This window comes from Dermacentor albipictus, chromosome 5, assembly GCF_038994185.2.
Source record: "Dermacentor albipictus isolate Rhodes 1998 colony chromosome 5, USDA_Dalb.pri_finalv2, whole genome shotgun sequence".
Lineage (NCBI taxonomy): Eukaryota > Metazoa > Arthropoda > Arachnida > Ixodida > Ixodidae > Dermacentor > Dermacentor albipictus.
Window position 1 is genome coordinate 96,775,009 of NC_091825.1, and position 24,386 is coordinate 96,799,394.

General features: G+C 47.6%; 2 protein-coding genes across 3 annotated transcripts in view; one reads left to right on the top strand and one right to left on the bottom strand.

The window, feature by feature from the left end:
- The window catches only part of LOC139059963 (monocarboxylate transporter 10-like), a 273,923-nt gene extending 271,529 nt beyond the window's left edge, over positions 1-2,394 (bottom strand). The window contains exon 1 of the mRNA XM_070538624.1: positions 1,660-2,394. Coding sequence (XP_070394725.1) covers positions 1,660-2,068 — 409 coding nt within the window. The 5' untranslated portion in view covers positions 2,069-2,394. The remainder of the gene's footprint in view (positions 1-1,659) is intronic.
- Positions 1-24,386, top strand: part of LOC135917243 (hepatocyte growth factor receptor-like) — a 594,900-nt gene that overhangs the window by 463,575 nt on the left and 106,939 nt on the right. The window lies entirely within an intron of this gene.

Consider the following 24,386-nt stretch of genomic DNA (forward strand, 5'->3'; position numbering starts at 1 on the left):
TGTTAGGATGTCAACCTCTTACGAAGTGGCTGTTTTAATTCGTTCGATGTTTAGGGTACTTCATGCACTTCGTATGTATGTCTCTCGCTGTTTCCCGCTTATCTGGATCACTGGCTCGCCCATGCTGGAATGAGGGCGCATCGGGCTGCTGTGCAGACGGAACAGGGTTCAAAGCCAACTGTCCAGCCAACTTGAGTATGTGGCAGTGTGTACATATGGGCCACTTTTCAATAATCCTCTTTCACGCCGACATGTGTCACTGTAGATGTGGGAATGGGTAGGTACAGCTGTTCAGTGAGAATCCTTGTCGTCTACTTGGAGCACTGAGTATGTGCCACTCAGTCTGTGCTGGACTTCAACGAACGTTTTTGACGCCAACTTGGGTAACTAAGTATGTGCCAATGGGAATGTGCCACTCTACAATGACAAATAGAATCCCTTAAATTTCTCCGATGCTTGGCGGAATCGAACCCACATCACAAGGGTTCCTCAAGGACAGCAGTGCGACGCTTTAGCAGGCTGCACCACAAATGCATTGGGTACGGGCCGCTCTTTAATTAAAGTCTTTCACGCCAACTTTAGCGAGATCCGCCATGAATGCACTGGGTACGTGCCGTTGTTCAACGAACCTATTGTCAACTTGGGACACTGAGTATCTGTCATTGGGAGTGCGGCAAGCGAGGGAACAATTGTCAGCGTTCGCAAGTACCAGCGCGCACGCCACACTTCTCGTCTCGGAGGCCACGCGAAGACTTCTCGGCCGCGCCACTAGATGCCGCGAGGTGTTTAGAAATAAGCGCGACAGAAGGGCCCGGTTGCCGCATGATGCGTCTCTCAGCGTTCACACGCACCGGCTCGCCACAAATTTCGGAGGCTACGCGTAGGCTTGGTGGCAGCGCCGCTAGATGGCGCTGGGCGTTCTTAGAGAAGAGCTTGGTGGCGCAGCCTACCGCCCCGTTTCAAAGGGGACGCTCATAATATCCATCCATCCATCCATCCGAAGCGCGAAAGATGAGATCCGCTGCAGTATATGCCTCATAGACAGCTCGTTTCGACAATGGCATTACGTTGTCTCGCTATATACATTGATTCAATGCTAAACGCATTACTGTTGACAGTCCTCATGAGATGGGGTCTGTCGAATTTTTTCGTGTTCTAGCAGCTTACATTAGAAGGTACTGTTGCTTTGGGAGCTTCTTTGTAATGTTGATGCGTTATTATTTCTGTTACGATTTAATCCGTCGCGTGCGTACTATTAAGTGCAACATACTCGTTTTTGTACACAAGCTCTGTCCATAAGCCTATAGGGGTATATATATGTACAACATTTCTGCTTCATGAGATGAGGAGTAGCCAGCGCCATCTTCGTGCTGCCAACATTAATCCTGAGGGTTACAATGATGATTATGGTGATGATGATGCTCATTCAACACAATGGCATGTAGCCACTATGGGTGATGGGAGAAAAATCGAGTGCTTGTACGCACAGATAGTGACCTTAGGACAATTAATCCTGAAAAGGTAAAGGTGCGAATAAAAAAGTACGGTATAGTGTGTAACTGTGAAGTGAGACCAGATGAATGGGACGACTTGACTTAAAAGATGTCATGTTTCCATGTCAATGGAAAAAAGGAAAAGGTGACGGTGGCCCGCACTCACCCAGCTTCATGGCAGACCCGGTGCCGTGTGCCGAGGAAGGCGCAGCGTCCCTGAACTTCTTCTGCACCACTACGATCATGAATCCGTGCGACGCGAGCAGGCCGTCGGAGAGGAGGTGCACGAGGAATCCGCACGCGCACACCGTCCATCCCCAGCCGCCCTCGGGGTAGTAGTGCTGGCGAATCGTGCCCGCCTTGAGGACAGCGGCGGCGGCGTCCTGCTCTTGTTTGTCCCTGGACGCGCCGCCCACTTGACAATGGTGGTGGCGGCGAGCGCAACACACGTGTGCGAACTCGGGGCACTCCTGGGACATGTGGTTCAGGCACGCCGGCGCACTCAGAGGGCGGGGAACGGAACTGCTGCGACGCCGTTCGTCGAGCAGCACGCCGCAGAGTTCCAAGGGTATCATGGCGTCGAGGGTGTCAGTGTGTTGCTTGTTTCACAGCCTGAGAAAAGTAAAGCGGCAAGTGTTGCTCCAGAACACTATAGTAGAGCACCTACGGTCACACGGTGTCGTACCACTCGCCGTAACTGTCTCTGTGTTTTTGCGACCACCTCTTCTCTATCGGCCATTTGGTCATGTTGCGTTCGTGGCTAAAACTTAGCTTGTTCTTGTATTTGCGTCCAACAGATAGGCAGTTTGTACACTTTTGAAGAAATGTCGCGAAGAATCGTTTTCGTCAGATTACCATCTTTGTCCAGTCGTACTGCGCACACAGTAAAGCTTTTGATTTAAGCGATGTTTTCATTTCCCTGCTCGTCTAATGTTTCCGTTTCAGTATTCCGATGTTGGTTATTTGTGATGTATATTTATCCGTTATAGTATTCTGGTATTCGAGTAATATCTTTTTGTTTGCGTATTATCGTCTTTTCGCTGCACTGTGTCGTTCCCTTAAGAGACAAGCGTTATGCGCAAACTACGCTGCAAACTGTGCCTCACTAAATGTCGTTTGATTTTTTAAGAAGTTTTCATCGCGCCCCGTTACCCCGAAGTTACGCTTACGTTAAGTTTCACCTCGCGAATGGCACGTGGTTCGAGTGGTTGTAACGTCGAAACTGTTCTTAAGGTGCGAGTAAGCCGTCGCCAAACACGCGGAATGTTTGGCGCGCATCCCAACCGGTAAATGACAATGACGCATGGCTTTCAGCGGGTAGTGTGCTTCGCAACATCTCAATCCGAAGCTTAGACAACAGACAAACGAATAAAATTGCTGCCGAACAGTGTCAGCAGCGCCTCTCCCATTTCACCTTCTCGTGCGGGTGTAACCACTTATACTATTTTGTGCGGCAGATAAACGCCTCCTCCCTGCTTTCTAATCTTTGTTTGTGGCTTTCTTTCGTGAGTGATGGAGAGCTGGCCAGGAGAAGCGTGCCAACGCAGCCAGCTCAAACCGTGTCTTAGCTCTCGTGGGTCACGCGTAATCGCATTTCCGCCTCCCTGTCAACGACAGGCACTACCTTTCGGGTTCCTTTTCTTTTCTGTCGACGCGCGCCTTCTCCGCTTCCTTTACGTCAGCTAGCGAAGCGTTTTTACAGCAGCACGGTGCCGCGCGTGCGCAGGTCGCGACCGCGTAGCGGTGCACGCACGCGCCGACGGCTACCACTTCCAGTACTCGAGCACCGAAAAGAGGGCGGCCATTTCTCCAACGTCGACGTCGGCCCAGACGCTGTCGGTTCGGCCGCCGGAACACGCAATCCGATCGGCGGCCTAACGCTCGTGTCCGGAGGAGGGATATCTATAGATCACGCCGGCGAGGGCCGAGATTTCCCCGCCGCTATCGTGCACGTCCGCGCTGGCTTCACTGCAGCCCTTTGCAGCCATGCGGAGAAGCGACGAGAAGGGGGCAACCTCCGACAGTGGAGGGGGGGGGGAGGGGAGCTGATAGCGGCCGTTTGCTTTCAGTCGGCCTGGTGTGAGTAGGTTCTTGCTAGTGCCTCACTCAGGGCCAGCACTCCTTCACTGAGGACGCAAGGGCGGTCCAGCCTCCCTTCATCCACGCTGTCGCAGCAGCGTCGATCCTGCGAAGAAAGGAATAAAAGGAGTCCCGTTTTTGAATAATGACGTAGCCCTCCATCACGGCTCGCCCGTCGGCATATCCCCTCGGTGCTCTTATCGCCGTCTGGCGGCGTTATTTCTGGGATGTTTTGCTGCTGCTCCGCACTGCTATCATGCGTCTGGTTGCTTGTGTGTTTCCCCGCTGGCCTCGCGTTCGGATTGTTTCCACATGCGCGAGAGAGCCCTCGTGTTTTGGGCGCATGATGGAGGAGCTCGCATCCTGTCGCCCCTATTTCTCGTTTGATTTATGCCAATAACCGCCGCGGTATGCGTTTGCATGCATTCTTCCGCATATTGATATTTCAGGCCGTTGTTTAGGAAGAATGGGGGACGCTTCTTTCTAAGGCCTGAATTGCTCGGCTTCTCCGACGTTCTTTCCAATGCACTGTGTGCCTGCGGAAGAAAATAAAGCCCACATTTTTTTATTTGACAGTAATTCTGCAACCTGGCCAGCTTCCCTCTTGTTCGTTTCACGTTAACGAAAGCTCCAGGCTTGACTTGGAAGCAGCCTGTTTAGTAATCCAAGGACAATGTTCAGGGAATGTGGCAATCTACACCGGAGGAATGGTGATTGCGCCGTAGTAAACACTTACTTCGTTTTGGCACGACCATCCTGTTTCAAAGCGGCATTTTTTTTACATTTCGATTTTAAAATTCTTATGAACACTGCTTTCCGCTGATCAGAAACGTCAATGTAGTTTCACGTTTCTGCGTCACCTTGTGTGTGGTAACATGCGCGAGATGTCCTACAATTGTTAGCATACGTTGTAAACTAGCGCACCTACTGGGTGTTTCGAGGGCAGCTCTAATTTTCTAACAAGTACACTGACGTCTGAATCGCAGCTGGTGATGCCCAGACAGCTTATTTTAGTAGCTCGCGTGTGCAACAAGGAGTTTCTAGATTTTTCTCTCTTTTTTCTACTACGTTTGCTGCAGGTCAGGTCATGAGCAGGAAAAGCGACAGTTTCGTACTTCAGCATAAATACATGCATTGCGCGTTTGACTGAGCGTACAAGCTTTGACAATAGCTTGAGCTGACTGCAAAGCCAGCATCAAGCCAATGCACATTATCGTTGAGGTGCGCTACAATTTTTTACACTTCATTGCAGGCCCGGAGAGAAAATTAATGCACTTGATTGGTGTTCACTCAGTCCAACTCTCCAGTAAAAAAAGCTACGAATATTTTGTTCGTAAGTGCCGTTTCCCGTTGACCAGCTGCCTTCACTAATAATATATCCGCCACGACGATCGGCTTGTGTTTTTTCTTGCGAACAATTCTTGCGTGTAAACGTCTTCTTTAATATGCTGGCTCACACTACTTGGGTATAAAAGTATAAGCACGTTGCCTTTTTTCGTTTTAATATTGGTTTATTTTGGCTACCCATTATAAACACATTACTTCGAGCTTGGACTATAGATTCTGCCTCCTTGCTAGTGCATAAGAACATTGCGCACTTTTATTTTAAATTGTAAAATCAGTTAGCTCCGGTCATCGTCATAAATCTGATACGAATTCTTGGGCCTGGATATAAGCAGCACGACATGACAACATAAATATAAGAACATTAACAGCCGAGTAAAAAAAAATGAAAATGGATCGGAAAGACCAAACATTTCATTTAAAAATGTTCTACTCTCGGCAGCTGTTCACACTGCTCTGTTTCTTTCAGTGAAAATACACAGATTCGCCCGGAAGGAAAGTTCGTGGTTTGCGGAAGAGCTCAAGACCGCCAGTTTGTCTCCCAAGCCACACGTACACGACACAATGCGCCCTTTTCTTTGCGTAATCTCCAAAGACGGCAACCGGAACGCGGCTGGATGCTCGAAATTTTTGTGCAAACAGAATTAAAGCTCTGTCCGTGGGCACACAATTGATTCGGGCAGCGAACGAGACCATAGTCGGCCTCTTTTGCCACCGCTAGTAACGGCTCAAATTTCGCGTTTCGGTCGTTTTTCGTCGTATGTGCGATAACCTAAACGTTACGGCTCGCGTCCCTGTGAGACGACCGCAGTGATATTGGCTTCTTATCTTCTTATCTCTCTACTCTATTCTCAGTCCTTGCGCGGAAAAGTGGAGGCAAACGCGCGAGGCGCCGCAAACCCGGCGAGTTAGAACTTTCCGGTATCGATCAACCCCGCACCTCCTGTGGCATAAATCTTCCGGAACAAATTATGCAAATCTGGCTTCTCTGTTTGAGTCCTCTTGAGCGTAACGGTCTCGCTATGGCTCGGAAGCCAGTGTCTTCCGACTTCGGGGAAGACTTCGAAAGGACTTCCACGAGCCTTAAGAACGAAATCGTTACTTCCTTTGGCCTGGAAAAAAAGCAAAGAAAAAGAAATAGCATTCGTTTTTCAGGAAAGCAGATTTATTCAGCACCTTTGTGGCAACACGCCTAAGGCGATATTGACAGCTATAGTGGCAAAGACCATTTTGGGTCGGCTGAAAAGCTGCGGTGGTCGTTATCTGACTCCTACACATTTTCGAACATCGTGGTCCTTGGTGCCGCTGGACCACGCCACGCAACCTTCGCGCGAGGAGCGTTTCCCGCCGTTTTTCTCGGGACAGTCTCGTGCCATGCGTATTCTTGCTTTGAACTTCTCTGGTAGTTGGCGCAAGTCTTTTTGATCGTGGGTCCCGTGAAACATTTCGGGCAGTGGTCGTAGGTTGAATCGATTGCTTCCGAGGGTATTATTCTAGCGCTCGATTGGCTAAGCTAGTGGAGGTGACTTTTGCGGGAGCAATGGTACCACCACCAAACCGACTCTATAAGCTTAGAAATATGGACTCTATTTTCACATACTATAGTCTTCGAGTGCATTGGTAGGAGTACTGTCGCAACAATGAGACGTCGCGCTTGACATGACTTAACGCGAAAGTGAGAGTACTGTCGAGAGTGATGAAACGAGAATACAACTCCAGTACCAGAACTCTCAATTTGCGCTCCGAAGTCATCACATCGCAATAATGAATACAGCTATTTTTTTCTAGTAAACACTGATGTCATTGTAATGCATGCTTGAACATTACTGCTGCATGTCGCACCGGACCGGAAGTCTCACCTACTAATGATTGTAGTTTACCACAGCTGTCTTGAGTGTTGCTAGCAACATTGCAGTATTTAATCATTTCAGCTCACCAAGAAGAGGGTTCACTTCTAGAGCTAAATAAGAACTATTGATAATGCTGCAGGTTAGGACATATAAAGTGCCAGTGGCTAAATGCTCTGGTGCATGTGCGAGTTGTCAAGTCTGGAAAGAATTGGAAACTGGAAATGGGAGGATGCAGCCTGGTGGCAAAACTGGCGAAGAACTGTCCGTCATTTTTGTGTTTCACTGTAGGAAGCCTGCAATACAAAGTGCTTTATCCTGCACTGGAAGAGTAGTCTATAGGGAAAGTTGGATGTCGGGAACACCGACTCTGCTCTCTTTCCTATTACATCAAGGAATAAAAGCTTACGCCGGTAACTACACATACCATGACGAGATTATACATGCGCGCATACTTTGATGCTTTAGTCAAAAGCTATCACACTTACCTTTATTTTTTCCCCAGAACTCATCAGTGCGATCAAGTCACTAAGAGACAGCTTACGTTACAAGCCATGCACTGCAACTTATTAGGTATAAGTTGCTACTGGCTTTAAAACGTCGGCTAATTCAGTTCTTGCCCAGTGACATTGTCGGCAATGCACCAACGTGAATGGCATGCCATGAAATTGCAACAGAAAAGATGATTTTACTATATTTTACTAGAGCAAGACATTATGCACAAATATGCTCACGACAATTAATATCACCATGGCGAACATATAATAATCTACATAAATCATACCCACTAATGCCTAAGCACACCTTGTTCGCCGAATTCGTCAGTTTTTCTCAACACATATGAAAAAAAGTCTGTGTGAGGTTATGCTTTTGTTAATGAGGAGCTTTTCAAAATAATTCACATCGTTGCTTATTCCTCCTAAAACCCTGCCTTTATGTTCGGTACTTTGCATAGAGGCAGATACTTATTTTTCGTTTTAAGATAACAGAGAAAAGTAATCTGTCGCAGCTAGGAGACTTCGTAAGTAGTCAAATCAGCCATTCCTTCAAGCAGTATGCAGGACCATCCGTCGCTCAAAGATAAAAAAAATAACAATTATTATCATCTGGATGAACAGGGTACATACTTCGCGTGCACAAAAATTAAGCTGCATTCATAGTGTGGCAATTGATAGCGAAGAAGTGGCAGCCATTTCCGTAAAAATTACACACACACACACACACACAAAAAAAAAGAAGGTTATTCTTTTAGAAGTTACACTATCTCGCTGGCCTTCTTTGTTCGCTGCCGCTATTCAAAAGTGCTTCAAGCAGACGCTCATGACTTACCCTACAACAGGTAGTGGTCGACGACGAATCCCATTACCGGAGCAGCCGTAAGGCGGCTTACCGTCAGCAGAAAGCTCGAGTGATAGCCGCGAGAAGTAGACTTCACCGGACGGTCGCCCACCTACAGCACGTCTCTGCGTTCGGCGGCGCACTGAGCACGCAATAACGGGGCAGACGTCGGCAGACAGAAGTCTCCGAATGTTAAACGACTGAGATCGGCGAGGCGGAACGCTTGTCTCGAGGAACTCGTCGCTCCAAACACGCGCCCGCCGGCTGGCCCGAAGACATCCACGAGACGTGGGAGCCGCGCGCGCGCGCAGCCTAGCGCTCAGCGTTCCGTTTCCCCTTTCCACCCCTTCGTCCCTTTTTTATTCGCCGTCTTTTATCCCCGCTTCCTTTCCTATTTTGTCCTTTTCGCTGGCTCAGGCCCCCCGAGCTCTATTTCTCTTCGTTCCTCTCTCTTTCGCGACGCTTGTTCTCCGCATACTTCGTTTCGAGTTTGCTTCGTTTCCCGATTTCTCCCTTATGCGTCCCCACTCTCTCTCGCACATCCCTCTCTTATCGCTTCCCGCCTCCCCTTTTCCCTCGCCAGGTTTCCCTCTCCCGTGTTTTCTTTGCAGCGTACGCCGCTCGCCCCGCTCTTCTATTCTCCCTCCTTTATTTCGGGCGCGTCTTATCCTCTCCTCTTCCTTTGTCGGTGACGTATCCCGCTCCTCCCGCTCCGGATCTTTCTTCTAGTCGAAGGCGCGTGCGCGCTGTTTTCGCTGAACTTTCTTTCGCTCCAAAGGATCGCCGCTTCCCCTCGCTAGTTTTCCGCCGTCGATTCGCGTCAAGCGTGACAACACTTTCTCACTTCTAACAGCAGCAGCAGCAGCGCCTGCGAAGCTTGGCAGAAGGTCTCACGGTGTGATTCACGTGGACAGCGGGACATGCGCGAAGCTGTGTTGAGCTGTCCTGTTGTACTTTCCTCTCTTCCACCCCCAACCCTCTTTTTTTCGCTTATTCTGTCATGTTTCGGGATGAAGGATAGCCGAAGACAGGGCAAGTATATCGCTTTCCGCTCCTGTGCGCGCTCCTGTGGACGAAGTCATCGGCCGGATTCCCGGCGGTGACGTCGAACTTGAAAACGGTGAACTGAACGACAAAAATTAAGCATAGTGTGCCGACTTTCTCATTAAGCTTTCCGCGACGATAGATTTTAAGGACGCCATAATACTCGCTAAACGACGGGGCTGGGCTCCTTATATTCTGCAATTACTTCCCGTCCCTGTGCACAGTGTCCCTCCCACACGCACTCAGTGCTTGCTCTCTCGTGCCCACCCCCACCGTAGGGTAGCAAACCTGGTGCTCGTCTGGTTGACCTCCCTGCCTTTCCTGTCCTTGCTCTCTCTCTTCTCTCTCTCGTCGCAAAGTGAATGTGAACCCTAGGATTGCATGGAACGTGGACTACAGGCGAACGCAGCGCCATTCAGTTGGACTGCTGTTCGAACAAAAGCGAAACGGTGCGTGAAAGATACGCGGGTTATCGTAACGCACACCGCATCAAACGCTTTATTCTCAATTGTTGCACTTCTCATGATGTGCGCGTGTGCAGTGCGTATCGACACTAAGAAGGCGATGACGACGCAGAATGCGCGTGCACGAACGAATAATTGTCGAGGACGAAGTAGGCGCGAAACTGCAGCACGAGACTACATGAGAATCGAGGCGGATCAGCAGCCTCCATGCGGAATGGAGGTGAAAAATCCGTCTGCAGACAACCCTGTGAATGTGGATGTGAAGCGAAGGCGTTGCGGGCGTTAGATAAGTACCACCACCCCAACTTACTCTGGACGACGTTACACAAGCTTCACCACCACAAGCGACGAACGTCACGTGCTGCCGCATGCGTGTACAGAAGGGCAGCGTGCATACTCATTATTCTGTGCCGTCCGCCAAGCGCACGCGTCTCATTGAACTAAACTAATGTTTAAAGGCAACTTGCGTCAGAAGATGCGTAAAGTATGACTTGTACACATGCTGCAGACATGATAACTTCGGATTGTTATTCGAGTATACGACGAAACATAATTCTGTTACGCGGAAACTGAACGAAAAAGTCTTTTTCCAGCTGCCGTTGGAGGTCCATCCTCATCCGTGTTCATTCTTGTCGGCCCTCCGCCTGGCACAAGTGCGTTATTGAACTAATTAAATTTCTGAAAGTAATATGCGTAAGAAAATTCGTAAAGTACGACTTACAAACAACCTGCAGACATGATTCCATCATATTGTAATTCGAATATACGTGAAAACATAATTCTGTCACGCGGAAGCTCAAACACAAACCCCTTTTCCAGCTGTCGCTTTCTCGGTGGGCACTCCGCAAAAAAATCCCGACCAACTAGAGGCTAGCAGCTTCGCTGTAAAAGAAGTGATGAGAATTCGGGGAGAAGCCTGCCTTCGTGGGAGACGCGGCGGCAAATGAAAGAGATGGCGTCCGGGCTGCGGGGGCACACCGCCCACTCGACCCTGTAGTCGCAAGAGGCTCCCATGCGCACCTGGACGCAGGCGCATAACATAGCCTGCAGCTGGCAAACGCCGTAAGGGTGTCCAGCCCCGGTCTGGCCGGCGTTTGCACTAATACCTCAGCCAAGCTCCGGCCGGGGAACGTCGACAGGGGTTCCGGTCACTGCCGACATTCCCAAGGTGCGACGCTGTGCCGAGCTCCGCCCCCCCGAACGTTCTCCGATATTCTCTTCCCGCGCTCATCGCCCCGACTGTAAATCGTGCCCACTTCACTGGTGAACGCTCTTCGTGGGCCTTGAACAATTGCGTGAACTTCACCTCTCTTTCTTGTGTATGTTTTCCTTTTGCTCTGCCTGTGTGCTTTAAACGTGGTCTGTTTTCGGTGTGGCTTGAGGGCAGCTTCATTTCCGATGGCCTGTATCATCGCGTTTTTTATTTAAGTAACCAGAACACGAAGCCACATAACTATCGCGAACACGGCTTTAGTGGCGCGTAGCAGCTTTATTTACCTTATGTTTCATTACGAAAACTGATTGGTATATCTGTAGAGTACTGACCAAAGCCGGAATTCACGAAGCACTTGGTTCCTAAGTGTTCTTTGCCATTTGCAGGTTGTCTTTGCTAATAATATGTCCAACATTACTATTGGCCGGCACCTGCGCTTACGAACAGCTTCATCAGAAGTGCATGCGAATACGAGCCTAGGGCCTATATTCATGAAAAACTCTTACGTTAGAACTGTTTGTAAGCAAAAATCTCAGCCAATCCGGATGCTAGACATATTATTAGTGAAGGCGACCTGCCAACTTACGAAAGCATATCTTTGGGAATTCGGCCCCTGGGGCCGGGTTCATTTCGTTCGTAAGTGCACGTTGTCATTCACCAGTCGCCTTCCATGATAATATGTCCGGCATCAGGATTGGCTGGAATTTTCATTCACGAGGCAATAGCAGCGTATGAGCATTTTGTGAATATAAGTTCAGATTCTAAAAAAAAAAAAACTCCGGAAGCTTTACCTTTGTACACCTCGCTCACGACGAAAAAGTTCGCACTGCTGTAAGACGTTACTTCACATGGTAGAAAGACGTTTCTTATGAACATAAGTAAATAAAAAGAAAGTTGGAGGACGCTCAAGCTTCGCCTTTAAGAGTGTAACGCGATAGCATTCAAAGATCCCTGACTGCTTCACACGCTTTCCGGCAACTGCAGCTTATGCAACCGTAATGCTTACCGGAAAACGCTGGCGGCGACAGCAATGCACGATGGCGAGCTTTGTGATAGAAACGCGGCCTTGTGTGTGGGCCGATCCCGGAGGTAGTGCACAGCCGCGCCACACCTCAACCAATCGCTGAAAAGGGGGTTTGTGTTTTAGTTTCCGCGTGAAATAATTTTTTTTCGTATATTCAAAATACAATCCGATGATATCCAGTCCGTAGGCTGTATGTGTCGTACTTTACTAATTTTCTGACGCATTTCATTTTGAGAAATTCCGTTTGCTCTGTAACGCCTGTGCAGCTGGCGGAGGGTCTGCGTGGTTCGGCTTGCGTGGTTCGGGATTATTTTCACGGACAATGCCGCCGACGCCGACACCGGATTTTCTGCGTCAGGGGCCCTTAACGTTGCAGCATTCATAAACTGCCTGTGTAATGCTTTAGAAGCCACTTATTTGTCACGTGGCGGCCAAAGTAAGTTCATGGGTACAAAATCACCCGCACGAAAACTGATCTGATCACATGGCAAAGCGTGCCCCGTGTTCACATGATATGCTCGCGTTCATCTAAGGGGTTCCCCTTAGATGAACGAAGCAACGTGTTTAGTGCCCAAGTTGTCGCTTCTCAAAAAAGTGTTCAGCCCAACTTTATTAAACTTCCGTTGCTGTACGGTAGTACTTTCCTATTCCACGACAACTTAATCAATGAAGTAAGGAAAAGGTGGTAAGCTGTCTTCGAATAAATGAATGCAGCTATGCCACCAGACCTTCTGGCCGCTACCTGGAGAGTGAACAAGGCCGTCAGCTGCTGCGCTGCATTCTTCTGGTCAGCCACGTGCTTGTGTCGTTCGTCCTAATCCCTCACCTGACAAAATTAATGATGCAGGACGCTTCCTTATTCGAAACCAGCCATTTTGGCAAGCAAGTATGCAAATTTCTTAGGGGTGCATTGCTTCGTGTCTTTCAGTGCAGTGAAACGTAGAAATCTGCGTCCTATCAGAGTGACGATTCGAGGTTTGTTTCCATTCACTGACGGTCTCCTAATTTTAGTATCACTGTAGTCTTTGTCTTGCTTAGATGTTCAAATACTAAAACAAGCACGGAAATCGTTAGCAATGCTGCGACGGGGCTACTCAGTAAAACATAGTGACCATAGGCGTGCTGCTTAAGGCGTAACAAAGGGCAGATTACGGGCGATTCAAGAAGAACAAAGTGAATCGCAATTCGAAATCGGGAAGACCTATCGTGGTCGCTTAGCAGCTATGGTGTCGCGCTGCTAAATACGAGGTCGCGAGATCATATACTGGTTGCGGCGGCCGCATTTTGACGGGGGCGAAATGCGACTAAAACGCACGTGTCCCGTGCATTAGGGGCACTGTAAAGATACCCAGGTGGTCAAAATTAATCCGGAGTCTCCTATTATGGCGTGCCTCATAACCAAATAGGGATTTTATTTCCCATAAACCCCGGAATTGGAAATCGTGATGGCCTATATGCGTGATTTCGTCATGTTTTAGTTTTACTGAAATTACAGGCCTGACACTTGTAGCCACGAAAATAATAAAAGAGCGAGTGCTTGCAGTTGTTGTACATGTTTTCATTCCTGGTGTCAAGGAAAATATTCATGAGCGATTTAGCAGTAAATACGAGAGAAATACGCGAGCATTGCGTCACACCTCCTTCAGTGTATATATATATATATATATATATATATATATATATATATATATATATATATATATATATATATATATATATATATATATATATATATATATATATATATATATATATATATATATATATATATACGCTCTTTTAAACGCTCCTATCCCCTTTTAGAACACGTGACTGGCTTCCCACACTTGCCACACGTGCACGTTTTTCTGCTTTGACACTCCTAATGCTCAAGCATTAAAAAAAAAAAAGAAGCAACCCGACACGCGGCAACCGAGTCGGGTACTGGGCGAATCGACACCATGATGCCAGACCTAGAGCACACACGTTACCCGCCTGCACTTTTCTCACACGCCGAGTTCATATATCTCAGCAATGAGAGCGCTTCGACAACTTCGGCTAACGTTGCGCACATTCCGTCGACGTACCTCAGAATCTCACTCGACAATCTTCGTGCGTGAGCCTGCAAAACGCGAGTTCTGTGCAATTCTTTGGGCACTATCTATTCGTTTCTTTCACAGCACCACGGCGTGCTTCGGATTTCTTAGCGTGGATAACAACCTTGCTCTTCTTGGCTGAGTTCGATTTCTCGCGTAACTTGAGATGTCACCCTTGCACTATTATTCATGTCAACGTCGCGCGTGTTCGAACAATATGACGCGAGTTTGATGGCGCCCCTTTCGCTGTTGGCGCCATCGTCACCTCGTTTTGCACTTAGCAACCTCTGTAAGGTCAAGGATACCCTACGATGTTTTGTAGCTGCGTTACTCCGTCTGTTCCTTCACTACGACCTGTTTTGGAAGCAACCAGCCGTGTTTCCTTAGTGGTTATGACGTTGGGCTGCTATTCACGAGGTCGCGGGATCGAATCCTGGCTAATGCGGCCCGGCCCTATTTCGATGGGTGCTAAATGCGACAACACCCGTGTACTTAGATTTAGCTGCACGTTAGAGAAGCCCAGGTGGGCGGAATTTCCCGAGTCCGCCACTACGGCGTGCCTCCTGATCAAATCGTGGCTTTGGCTCGTAATACCTTATAATATCAAATTTTTTTTCCGGAAGCCACGTACATTCACCACACTAGCTTTTCCCACCACTACAGCTTCTTCGCTACTGCGCCGTGGCTCACCTGAAGCCAGAGCATGACACACGAGTCCGTGGCACTCGGAGCACGATGGACTCGTCGAATAAGAAAATGGCGACCAGGTTTCCTATCTCATAACAGCTTGAGGCAGTCGACATTTATCGTGTCGGACTCCATGGGATACTCCATCAGCAGCTGTGAACGAGGGTACGCGGCAGCTTCCGCAATACAGTGGCCAACCTCTGCGGCTGGGAAGGTATTGTACAAATTTGTGTAATGTCCATCGTGACAAACCTCACGCTGTCTCGTGCTACCTCGTCGAGAGCCGCTGTGCTTGCTTCCCTGCGTATATCCCTTAAATTAAGAACGCTGAAATCCTGGGAGAATGTAGAATCACCTATAACGCGAAGGATACTCTGCAGTGTTGTGTAGCTTCGTTACTCCCTAGATTCGTTCACTACCTCGTTTCGTAATTCGAATACATGTACTACTGCGCAGCCGAAAGAAAAAGGTCATGGTGAGCTATTTTCCCAGGAAGCCCGGTAAGTGCGGCATCAGTGGTAGTGACCACGCATACAGTATTGCCTATTTAGCTCACGAGGATGCCAGACTCATCCCCATCATACAACTAAATACATACGCTTTGAGTAAGCTGCAAGAGCTGACTTAACTTTAACACAGTGGAACTTAAATGCCTAGACCATTGCACCTATGCCTTTCTTTAACCTCTGCTCGCAGATCTGACTTACATGCCTGCTGTGGCGGTAATCAGTGCTTCTGTGCTGTCTGTGGCTTGGCGTGGCATTCATAACAGTCTATCAGTTTAACATTGGCATGGCAGATAGTCGTATCCCTTGATTTTGAAGAAGGTGGCCGTGAATATAGGATCTAATGACTGCTACGAATATGCGAACAACGATGCGCACTCTGTTCAGCTATCTATGAACTGGATAGACCGTTTCTGAAGATAATCTTTTGGCTTTCTGGCTACGACATACTTCTACATAACAGGCTATAAAAACTCAGCTGTTTTTCTAAAGTCTATAGTTTTTTGTCAAATACTTTGACCACACGCCGGCTGTAAGTCATTTATCTTTTCCTCCTTATGTCAACATAGCCTCACATAGGGTAGTAAACCAGGTTACTTCTCTGGCCGATTTTCTTACCATTTCCTCTGCTATTTACTTCCTCTTCCTCTCCATCAAAACACCTTTACAAAGGAAACCTTAGTTACAAAACGAGAGAAGAGTAAATGTTTTAAGGTCACCTTATTACGATTTAGCCTGTTGATTTTACTTCTAGCGTTGCCTGTACATAGTTTACCTGGCATTTGTGAACATCCCGAAAATTAATTCTATGATTAAGTCAACGATTCCACACGATGAACTGAACTTCTTGTGGACGCCGCTGCACAGACAGTTGAAGTAGGAAAGAGACTTCACATAACACAAGTAAGAGGTCTGGTTGTCTAAACTTGAAATTGGCGCTTAGCACGCTTGTTTGTCAAGAAAAGCCGTGCATGTGGGGCAGGGCACGACCTGCTCAAGGCAACCTATTCGAGCTTGTCGCCTGCCTCGTGTGCAGGATTCTTTGTGCGTGACATTCACGTTCAGAAAGCGAGGTCAGTTTGATTTGACGTAAGGGGTCTCGCACAGCTTTAGCTGTGACCAGCGCTTACGGAAATTCCAGTGTGGCAACTGCACCAAGTGATCTTGAATATACTACTCGAATAGCTTATGTCTAAAGGCTCTCCAGCCTACGCGTAACAGTACGCGTAACGTGCACGAATTACACCGTGCTAAGCGCTCATAAGAATATTTTATTTCTACTGTCGAGAGTAAAGAGGTGATGCGAGATTAGTTTTGTTTATGCTGAATATATGCAAGATCCTTATAGCAACATTTCATACGTGTGCTTAACGAGCGAGTGACTCAGTCGGCTATTCAATCACGCACACAAAAAATTGCCAGAGTTTGCTTGCTTATTGGTTATTTATGCTTCGTATCTGACTGATTGATTAGAAAGACTGAGATCGCCTGCGCACAGCCTTATTTCGACATATTATGCAATGTAGTGTTACCATGCAGAAAACCACTGGTTATATACATTACAAAAAAAAAGAACGAAAGACGGAGATCACAGCAAACTAACGAATCTTTCACATCACTTTCAGCGGGCTGGCTGCCGTCAATTTCCACGCGTCGTTAGCTGTTCTGTTATTTTCTCCGAATGTAGGATAAAAACCTGTGGATATAAGTTATCAGATTTCAAAAGAAACTGCAGCTCCAGTGCTGCGCTCTCGCTCCTCCGCCGACGCACGTGAAGAGCGCGGGAGGTGCACTGAAGAGCCAATTTGCATTTTTTTCTCCTCCCCCTGTTCAGTATTCGCGATGCGCTCGAGCACGTCGCCGTCCCGTCAGCCTCGTGGTTCTCACGTCGCCATTCTTGAGAGAAAAGATATCGCGGTCCAAGGAAAAACACTTTTGAGGCTTATTCAAGCCTAGCTCTGCATGAGTAATGGGTTCTCTGCGCAGTGAAAATACGATGAGCAGTTCCCGAGACTGCCGTTTGGAGCAGCACTCCGCTTTCAATCGGGCCGCGCAGCCAGTAATAATGCTGCTCCGCTTCCGAAATAGATTGCGTTATTTCTAACCCTGTTCAATCTCGTCGGCTCTTATTTCTTCATTCGGATAAGGAGCCCTCCTATTCTATTCGTTTCCCGCCAGAAAATGTTTGTTGTTCATTTGATCATTTGTTATACTAAAGTTGGGTTGACATAGTATGAAGATGGGAGAACCCACCTGAGCAATTTTGTCTGAGATTGGCGCTCAACTACAATGGAAGTCTCAAAGTCTTCAAAAGCACCTTGGGACACAATGTCGAAATTGTCTTAGAAGTGACCAGTTCTGAGGAGAAATCATTTCCTGAACGCGAGCTCGAATGGTGCGCCGCGTTTTGTATGGGCGCTGCCCATTTATGTAGGCTTTCTTTCACGTTCGGAGATTACGACAACGTTATAAAGTTTGTATATACTTAAAAACAGCAGTGGGTTGACGTTTCGAAACAACGTTCATTCAAGGCCGGTGATTGTAGAGGAACGACTTAGTCCCCTGAAAGGAAGCTAAGCATTTCACTCGACCGAACCGCGATCCCGTTACCATTGGTTCGTATACACTGTAAAGCAGATTCCTCCCTCGCTTTCCTCGCTGTGAATACCGTGCGATCTCATTGTCTTCCATTTTTTCAGTGTTCAAGGTAGCAAGAAAATTTCACTCGCGTCATTCAGTAGGCTTCTGTATTCTTTCGACTTCCTACGTCATTAACGTATGGCTCACTTGATCTGGTTTAATGGTTTAATTTTAGTCGCACTAATTCCAGGACCCAATTGCAAGGTTCGGCGCTGTAGATGGAACACTATTTGTTTTATTATCATGCATGCACTCAACTTGATGCCCAACTTAGTGGCTCTTTCTTATAAGCGGAAAGCTTAGACAACTGAAAATTAGGTGTTGTCTTTTTCCTGGCTTCGATATGTTTCTTCCGGAGCATCTTTTTAAAACAAGCCCTCTCAGGCAAAAAATGTTTGTCTGCATCTTGCCTCCTTCGCTAAAAAATCTTCAAATACCTTCAGATCGCAGGAAACTTAGCCAAAAGCTCTTAGTACCGTTTTTTGATAGACTATAACGGAGTTACAGTCATGGTTAGTTCAGAAAACAAAGAAGATTGAATTACTGCATACATTATTTTTACTGAAATGATACTTCAGTACTAGTTTAGCAGAAATATTCACTCTTCATGACCGAAAATAAAAGTGAACGAGCTGTCCTAGCTTTTGTTAATGTGGAATCCATTCAGGGTTATATTGTTTTCAGTCGCGGAGTGTTCAGAAAGCCAATTACAAATATATATTTACTGCAATAATGATACGTTTACTTCAGGAACAGTTGATCAATTAGTACGAATCTATTCTCCATGTCCGGAAATAGAAGTGAACAAGTTCTTGTTTTCCTTGATGTTAAAGGATGCTTGGGCTTTAATTTGTGAGCTTAGGCACATCGGATCAGTCTTGAAGCGCACTATGTTTTCATGCAAACAAGACAAAATATCCTCGGAAAGATGGAGATTTGAAGTGACCTGCAGTGAAAGCCTGAGTCTGGGGTCGACGCTTCGACAGATACCTGACTTGGCCCCAAGAAAGATCCCCGTGCCGAAACGTTGGCTCCGGCGACACATATCCTGCTCGGTAACTGTCGATCACTTCGAGCATACTTTCACATTTCTTTCTGCTCACTATTGCAGCGAAGCATTTTAGTGCTGCCCGCGGGTTTTGCTTTTGCTTAGAACCCCAAGAACTGAAAGCGTCTGTCTGTATCTGTCATGTCCACGTGACTCTTCTTGCGTTATGGCGAGCAAACATGGGCGCCGACGTGAAGAGTACTCCGCTCTTGTTTTAAGCAGCGTGGTTGTTGCTTACTATATTCGTGGCGTTATACGTATTTCCGCAGTAAGCAATTCTTTGACCCCGTGCAAACGTATGACTCGGCGTTCTTATTTTTTTTGTCTCCGGGCAGCCCCGATCCAAGGAGTTCATTTCTCTTCGTTATGCCCACCGAGTCAAGCTCACTCTCTCAGCGTTCGTCTTGTTTTCATCAGCAACAGCGCTCTCTTCCCATAATCTAATTGCGAGCCGACTCCATCCCAGTTTTTCTTGATAAACATTCCCCGCAGCAGCGTCCTCACTAAAGGGACTCGGAGTTGCTCCAACAGTGACGACCTTTGCAGACGCTGAATTTGCTGCAGAGCTAGGCAGTTAATGACGTTTATAGAGCGTGCGTTTATGAGAGCCCCCTAAGAACAGTTGGTGGCGTCAAGATGATGTTTACAATAGCTAGTTTGCGGGCGCCGAATTGACGCGTTCGCTGAAGTTATGTTAAGGATAACTTGCACGTTGCAATTTGCAAATCCCTACGTATCACGTATACGTATCAGATTAACATTTACAGATTAACAAAGCATTTGGCATTGCTTTAAATCAACTGTTTATATGTACCAGTGACGTAGCCAGAATTTGTTCCTTTGGGTGCAGGGATTGGGGGTGGGGTGTTGGGGAGAGTGCTCACGCATTTCACCGGGGAAGCTGATGAGGAGGCTAAGGGGGTGGAGGGGGTGGAGGGGGCCTGGGCAGGCCGCACACTAACACAGAAATTTTGGGTGGTTGGGGATGTGGTGCGCGCGGTTCCGGTGTGCCGCCCCCTGGCTACGTTACTGTTGTGTACACATTCATCATGCACAATCATCCTGTTGTGTTGCAGTAGAGACAAATCTCTTTTCCCGGATATTCGATGTGTTCGCTTTCTCTTCCACAGTAAAGGTGCGACCATTTTATCGGCGGCTTTAGTTTCAACTATATGGGCCCAAACTTCGTCCCTTGCCTGTTTTTTGTTAGGGCCCGAAGGAGCAGAAAACGATGAAACGTTAGTACTGAGATTCAGTATTTTCTCGAATAAGTGAACTGATTTATTTAGGTAGTCTGCGTCCAAGATGTAGCCTCAGACGACAAAATGTTTCACGCGAGGAAGGTTACGCGCATGGGGACGATACCGCCATTTTTTTACAGTGAATAAACGGGATTATGAGAGCACGTGTGTGATGGTGTTGCTGGGAGAAGTTACGCTTCATGTATGCTCATTGTATTCTTCATTGGATCACATGAAACACACCGTCGAATCATTGCCACAAAAAGATTTTGCTTTTCACATGCCGTAAGGTTGGTGCCTTTAGCAGGCACCGGCTATTCCTCGCCTGTTTGCAAACTATAATGTTATTACACAATGTGTCATATATGTTTCACAATGTACAACCAGACAGCGTCTATACATGCAGTTGCACAGTGTAATTACAAGTGCTTCAAATTCCGCGCTTTCTGTAAGCGCAATGCTTCCGGTGGAGGAGTAACTGAGTGATACGACTATGTAGTTAAAAGGCGGCACACTGTTGCCAAATAGTGTCCAAATACACAGCACCGACACACTGCACAAACACATTTAGTAATGGTGACAGACACATTTTTTACTCATAATTCAAAAATAGATGGTGGAGTTCGCAAAGTCAATCGGTAGCCTTCTCGTCGTCTTCACTAGCTTTTTCTAGATTTCATTGATTTCATTGAGTTCAGCCTGGTGCATTTCTCCAGAGCGCTGGCCATGTCAGCAGCCTTAGCGCCGGAAGACACGACGGAGGACACGTACTGTCCGAATGGCTGTCAGAACATCTTGGTGGTATCGACTCCGCGGGAAGAAAACGCAAAAGCTTACGCCAAGGTACGCAAGATCCATACGAGGGATGGACCCTTCGAAGTGGCGGCCTACACCGCAGCAGGAGAAGATACATGTAAGGGTGTTGTTCACGGTATCGACCTGGACATTAGCGACGCGGAACTGAAAACCCTTTTCGTCAATCACCGAAATCCGGGCCTCGTCGAGGTACGTCAGATCGAGCAGACTACAACGGTGGTGGTACTTTTTGAAGGACAAAGAGTGCCAAACCACGTTATTTGTGGTAACGTACTCATGCCCTGTTATCTCTACCGACGACAGATAGATATGTACTACGGCTGTGGTGAAATCGGACATAGATCCGACGTGTGTCCCAATCCGGCAAGTGTTAGAAAGTGTAGGGGCTGTGGAATCACTTCCCCACCTGAAGATCATCATTGCGATCCAAAGTGCGCTATTTGCGGTGGCGCACACCCAACTGGGGACCGAAAATGCAGTCGAAGATTCCAGATGCCTTACATTGTGAGGCAAAGGCGTCGTAGGCGCCAACGACAGCAAGCACGCTGTACACAGGTGGCCGAAGACATTGAAGACAGCAACAATTCCCAGCGCAAAGGGGTCATGCTAGAAAATGACGCCAACTTGCGCTCTCGCGCGAGAGGACGCTCCAGCTCACGAGGGCGCTCCCGCTCCAGGGGGCGTTCTTGATCCAGAGGACAACCCAGCTCTGGAGAATCTTCTGGTGTTGACCCGCAACCCCGAGGACCTGGATCAAGATCGAGGTCCCGTTCACAGTCGACCCCAAGAGCAACCTGGGCCGATCGAGTCAAGAACGGAGGCCTTGGGAAACCAGGACAACCGACAAGGGCAAGGTCCAGGAGTACTAATGGTAGGGCACAGCCGGAACGTGAGTCAAATCCCCGAATATTGTCATTAGAATCAGAAAATCAGAAAGTAAGGCAAGAACTGTCTGAGCTCAGGGAGGCTTTCAAATCCTTTAAAGAAAGGTCCGAAACACCCCGTAGTCAGATGGACACAACGACTCCAAAACCCTTGGCCGGCAAACCTAAACGTAAAGCCCCCCCACCCCGTTCCCATTAGCGAAACAGAGGAAGAAGATTTAGAAACCTCTGAGGCAGAGGAGATGGGAGAGAGTGAGGCACCCCCCAAGAACAAAAAAGTCAGAATAGCCGCAAGGTTAGCCACAATAGACAGGACTCTGGCGAAAATCATGGAGCTCATCACTAATCTAGATGCTCGAGTGGGTCAACTAGAAAGGCCCAAAGTTAAGGCAAAGGCAAGCGCAGCGGCTGCATCGGCAGTCCACGGAGGCACAAACGGCAGCCCGAGCGCGGACTCTAGGGGTTCGGGTAATCAACCAGTGGTATCATAATGGCTTCAAACGACAACAATAACATTAAAATATGGCAGTGGAATTGTGCGAGTTTCCGAAGGCGCAAGGCTCCCCTGCAGCAGCTTATTAGATCAGCCAAAGTTAAGCCGCGCGTTATTCTCTTACAGGAAACACTAGCTAAGGAGGATATCTCTCTACCGGGTTGCAACTCCGAAACCTTGACCATTCCAGGGGGTCGGGGAATAGCGACTTTGGTTCGAAAGGGTACCTCCTATGAAACTCACGAGCTTCCCAAGTACAAGGTTGGTCTAGAAGCACAAATGATTGAACTCATTCTGAAGCACAAAAAAGCAGCTAACGTGTATATAGCTAACGTTTATAGCTCTCCGCAAGATAGGAAAAGGGATTTTAAGACCTTCTTGGGCCGCATTTCCAGTAAGGCAGATACAGCCCCACTCGTAGTGGCTGGGGACTTCAACGCTCCTAACAAAGAATGGGGCTATGGTCATCAGAACGTCAAGGGTACTAATTTAGCAACCACGGCAAGTGAATTAAAATTTGCTCTTATTACAGATGCTAACTTCCTCACGAGAACTGGTACCTCTACTACCAGAGATACAACCCCCGATCTTACATTCCTTCGGGGAATTGAAGGCTCATGGGACAATCTGCAGGAGAATTTAGGAAGTGATCATTACATAATTGAAGTCATCTTACAGACGCAACCACCACCACTAAGGAGATATGAGTATGTGGACTGGGATCTCTTCCGTAAGTTGCGTAAGGAAACCAGCATAGATGACGAATCTTATGAGGAGCTCTTAGATCAACTAAAGGCAACGATTAAGAAAGCTACTAAAGCAGTCTCAACAGAAATCGAACTCCCAAAAATGGACTCCAAGCTAGCTCACATGCTGGAAACGAAAAATTCCCTCCTAACCAGATGGAAGAGTCACAGACTCAATAGAAGACTTAGAGCCAAGGTCGCCCAAGTTAATCGTCATATCGAGACATACGCGGCTCAGCTTTCACGTCAACAATGGGACGAAACTTGCTCAGAAACAGACGGCAGATTGCGCAGAGGAGGCAAATGGAATCTATTGAAGAGCCTACTTAATGACAAGCTCTCCAGAGGTACTACAAACCTCGCCATAAACAGACTCGTCAATAAACAGATAACTATAGGGCGGACAGCAAGAGAGGTCGTAAACGACCTCGCACACATGTACCTGCCACTTAAAAATGAATATGAAAACGAAGAAGAAGTAAGCGAACCGTACTCCGGAATATCGCAACCGGACTTGGACAGTGACTTCACTGCAGCTGAGATAAGGCATGTACTTTTTAATTTAAATGGGAGATCTGCCCCGGGTCTGGATGGCATCACAAATAAACTTTTGCGAAACCTGGATGATGATGCCATAGACATAATCACGGTCAAAATTAATAGTCACTGGAGATCCGGCACTGTCCCACCGGAATGGAGGGAGGCCAAGGTGACGTTTATACCGAAACCCGGGAAACCACTAACAAAGGAGAACCTCAGGCCCATATCACTTATATCCTGTACTGGCAAAGTAGCCGAACATGCTATTCATAACAGGATAATAGAACACATAGAAAACCAGGAGCTTTTCAGGCACAACCTCATAGGCTTTCGGAAGTCATTATCCACACAGGACGCCATGCTCATGATCAAACGGGCTATTATTGACGACCCTAGCAGGGACGTAAAGGGCATCCTGGGTCTGGATCTTAACAAAGCATTTGATACGGTTGCACATAAACATATCCTACATGAAATCTCAACCTTGAACCTGGGAAGCAATTTTTACAATTATGTGAGGTCCTTTCTAGCTAATCGGACAGCTCGGGTCAAAGTCGGGATAGTCACAGGCGGTCCATACAATTTAGGCAACAACGGCACGCCACAAGGTTCAGTATTGACCCCACTCCTCTTTAACATTGCCATGCACAGGCTCTCGGAGGAATTGTCCAAAATTCCGAGCTTGGGGCACGTCATATACGCTGACGATATCACAGTGTGGGTCCCAAGGGGGTCACTCGCAGCACTAGAGCAGACACTACAGGCAGCGGTAGACACCACAGAATCCTTCCTTAAGGGCACCGGACTCAGGCTATCACCTAGTAAATCTGAGCTGCTGATTTTTAGACAGGGGAGACGAGGTGT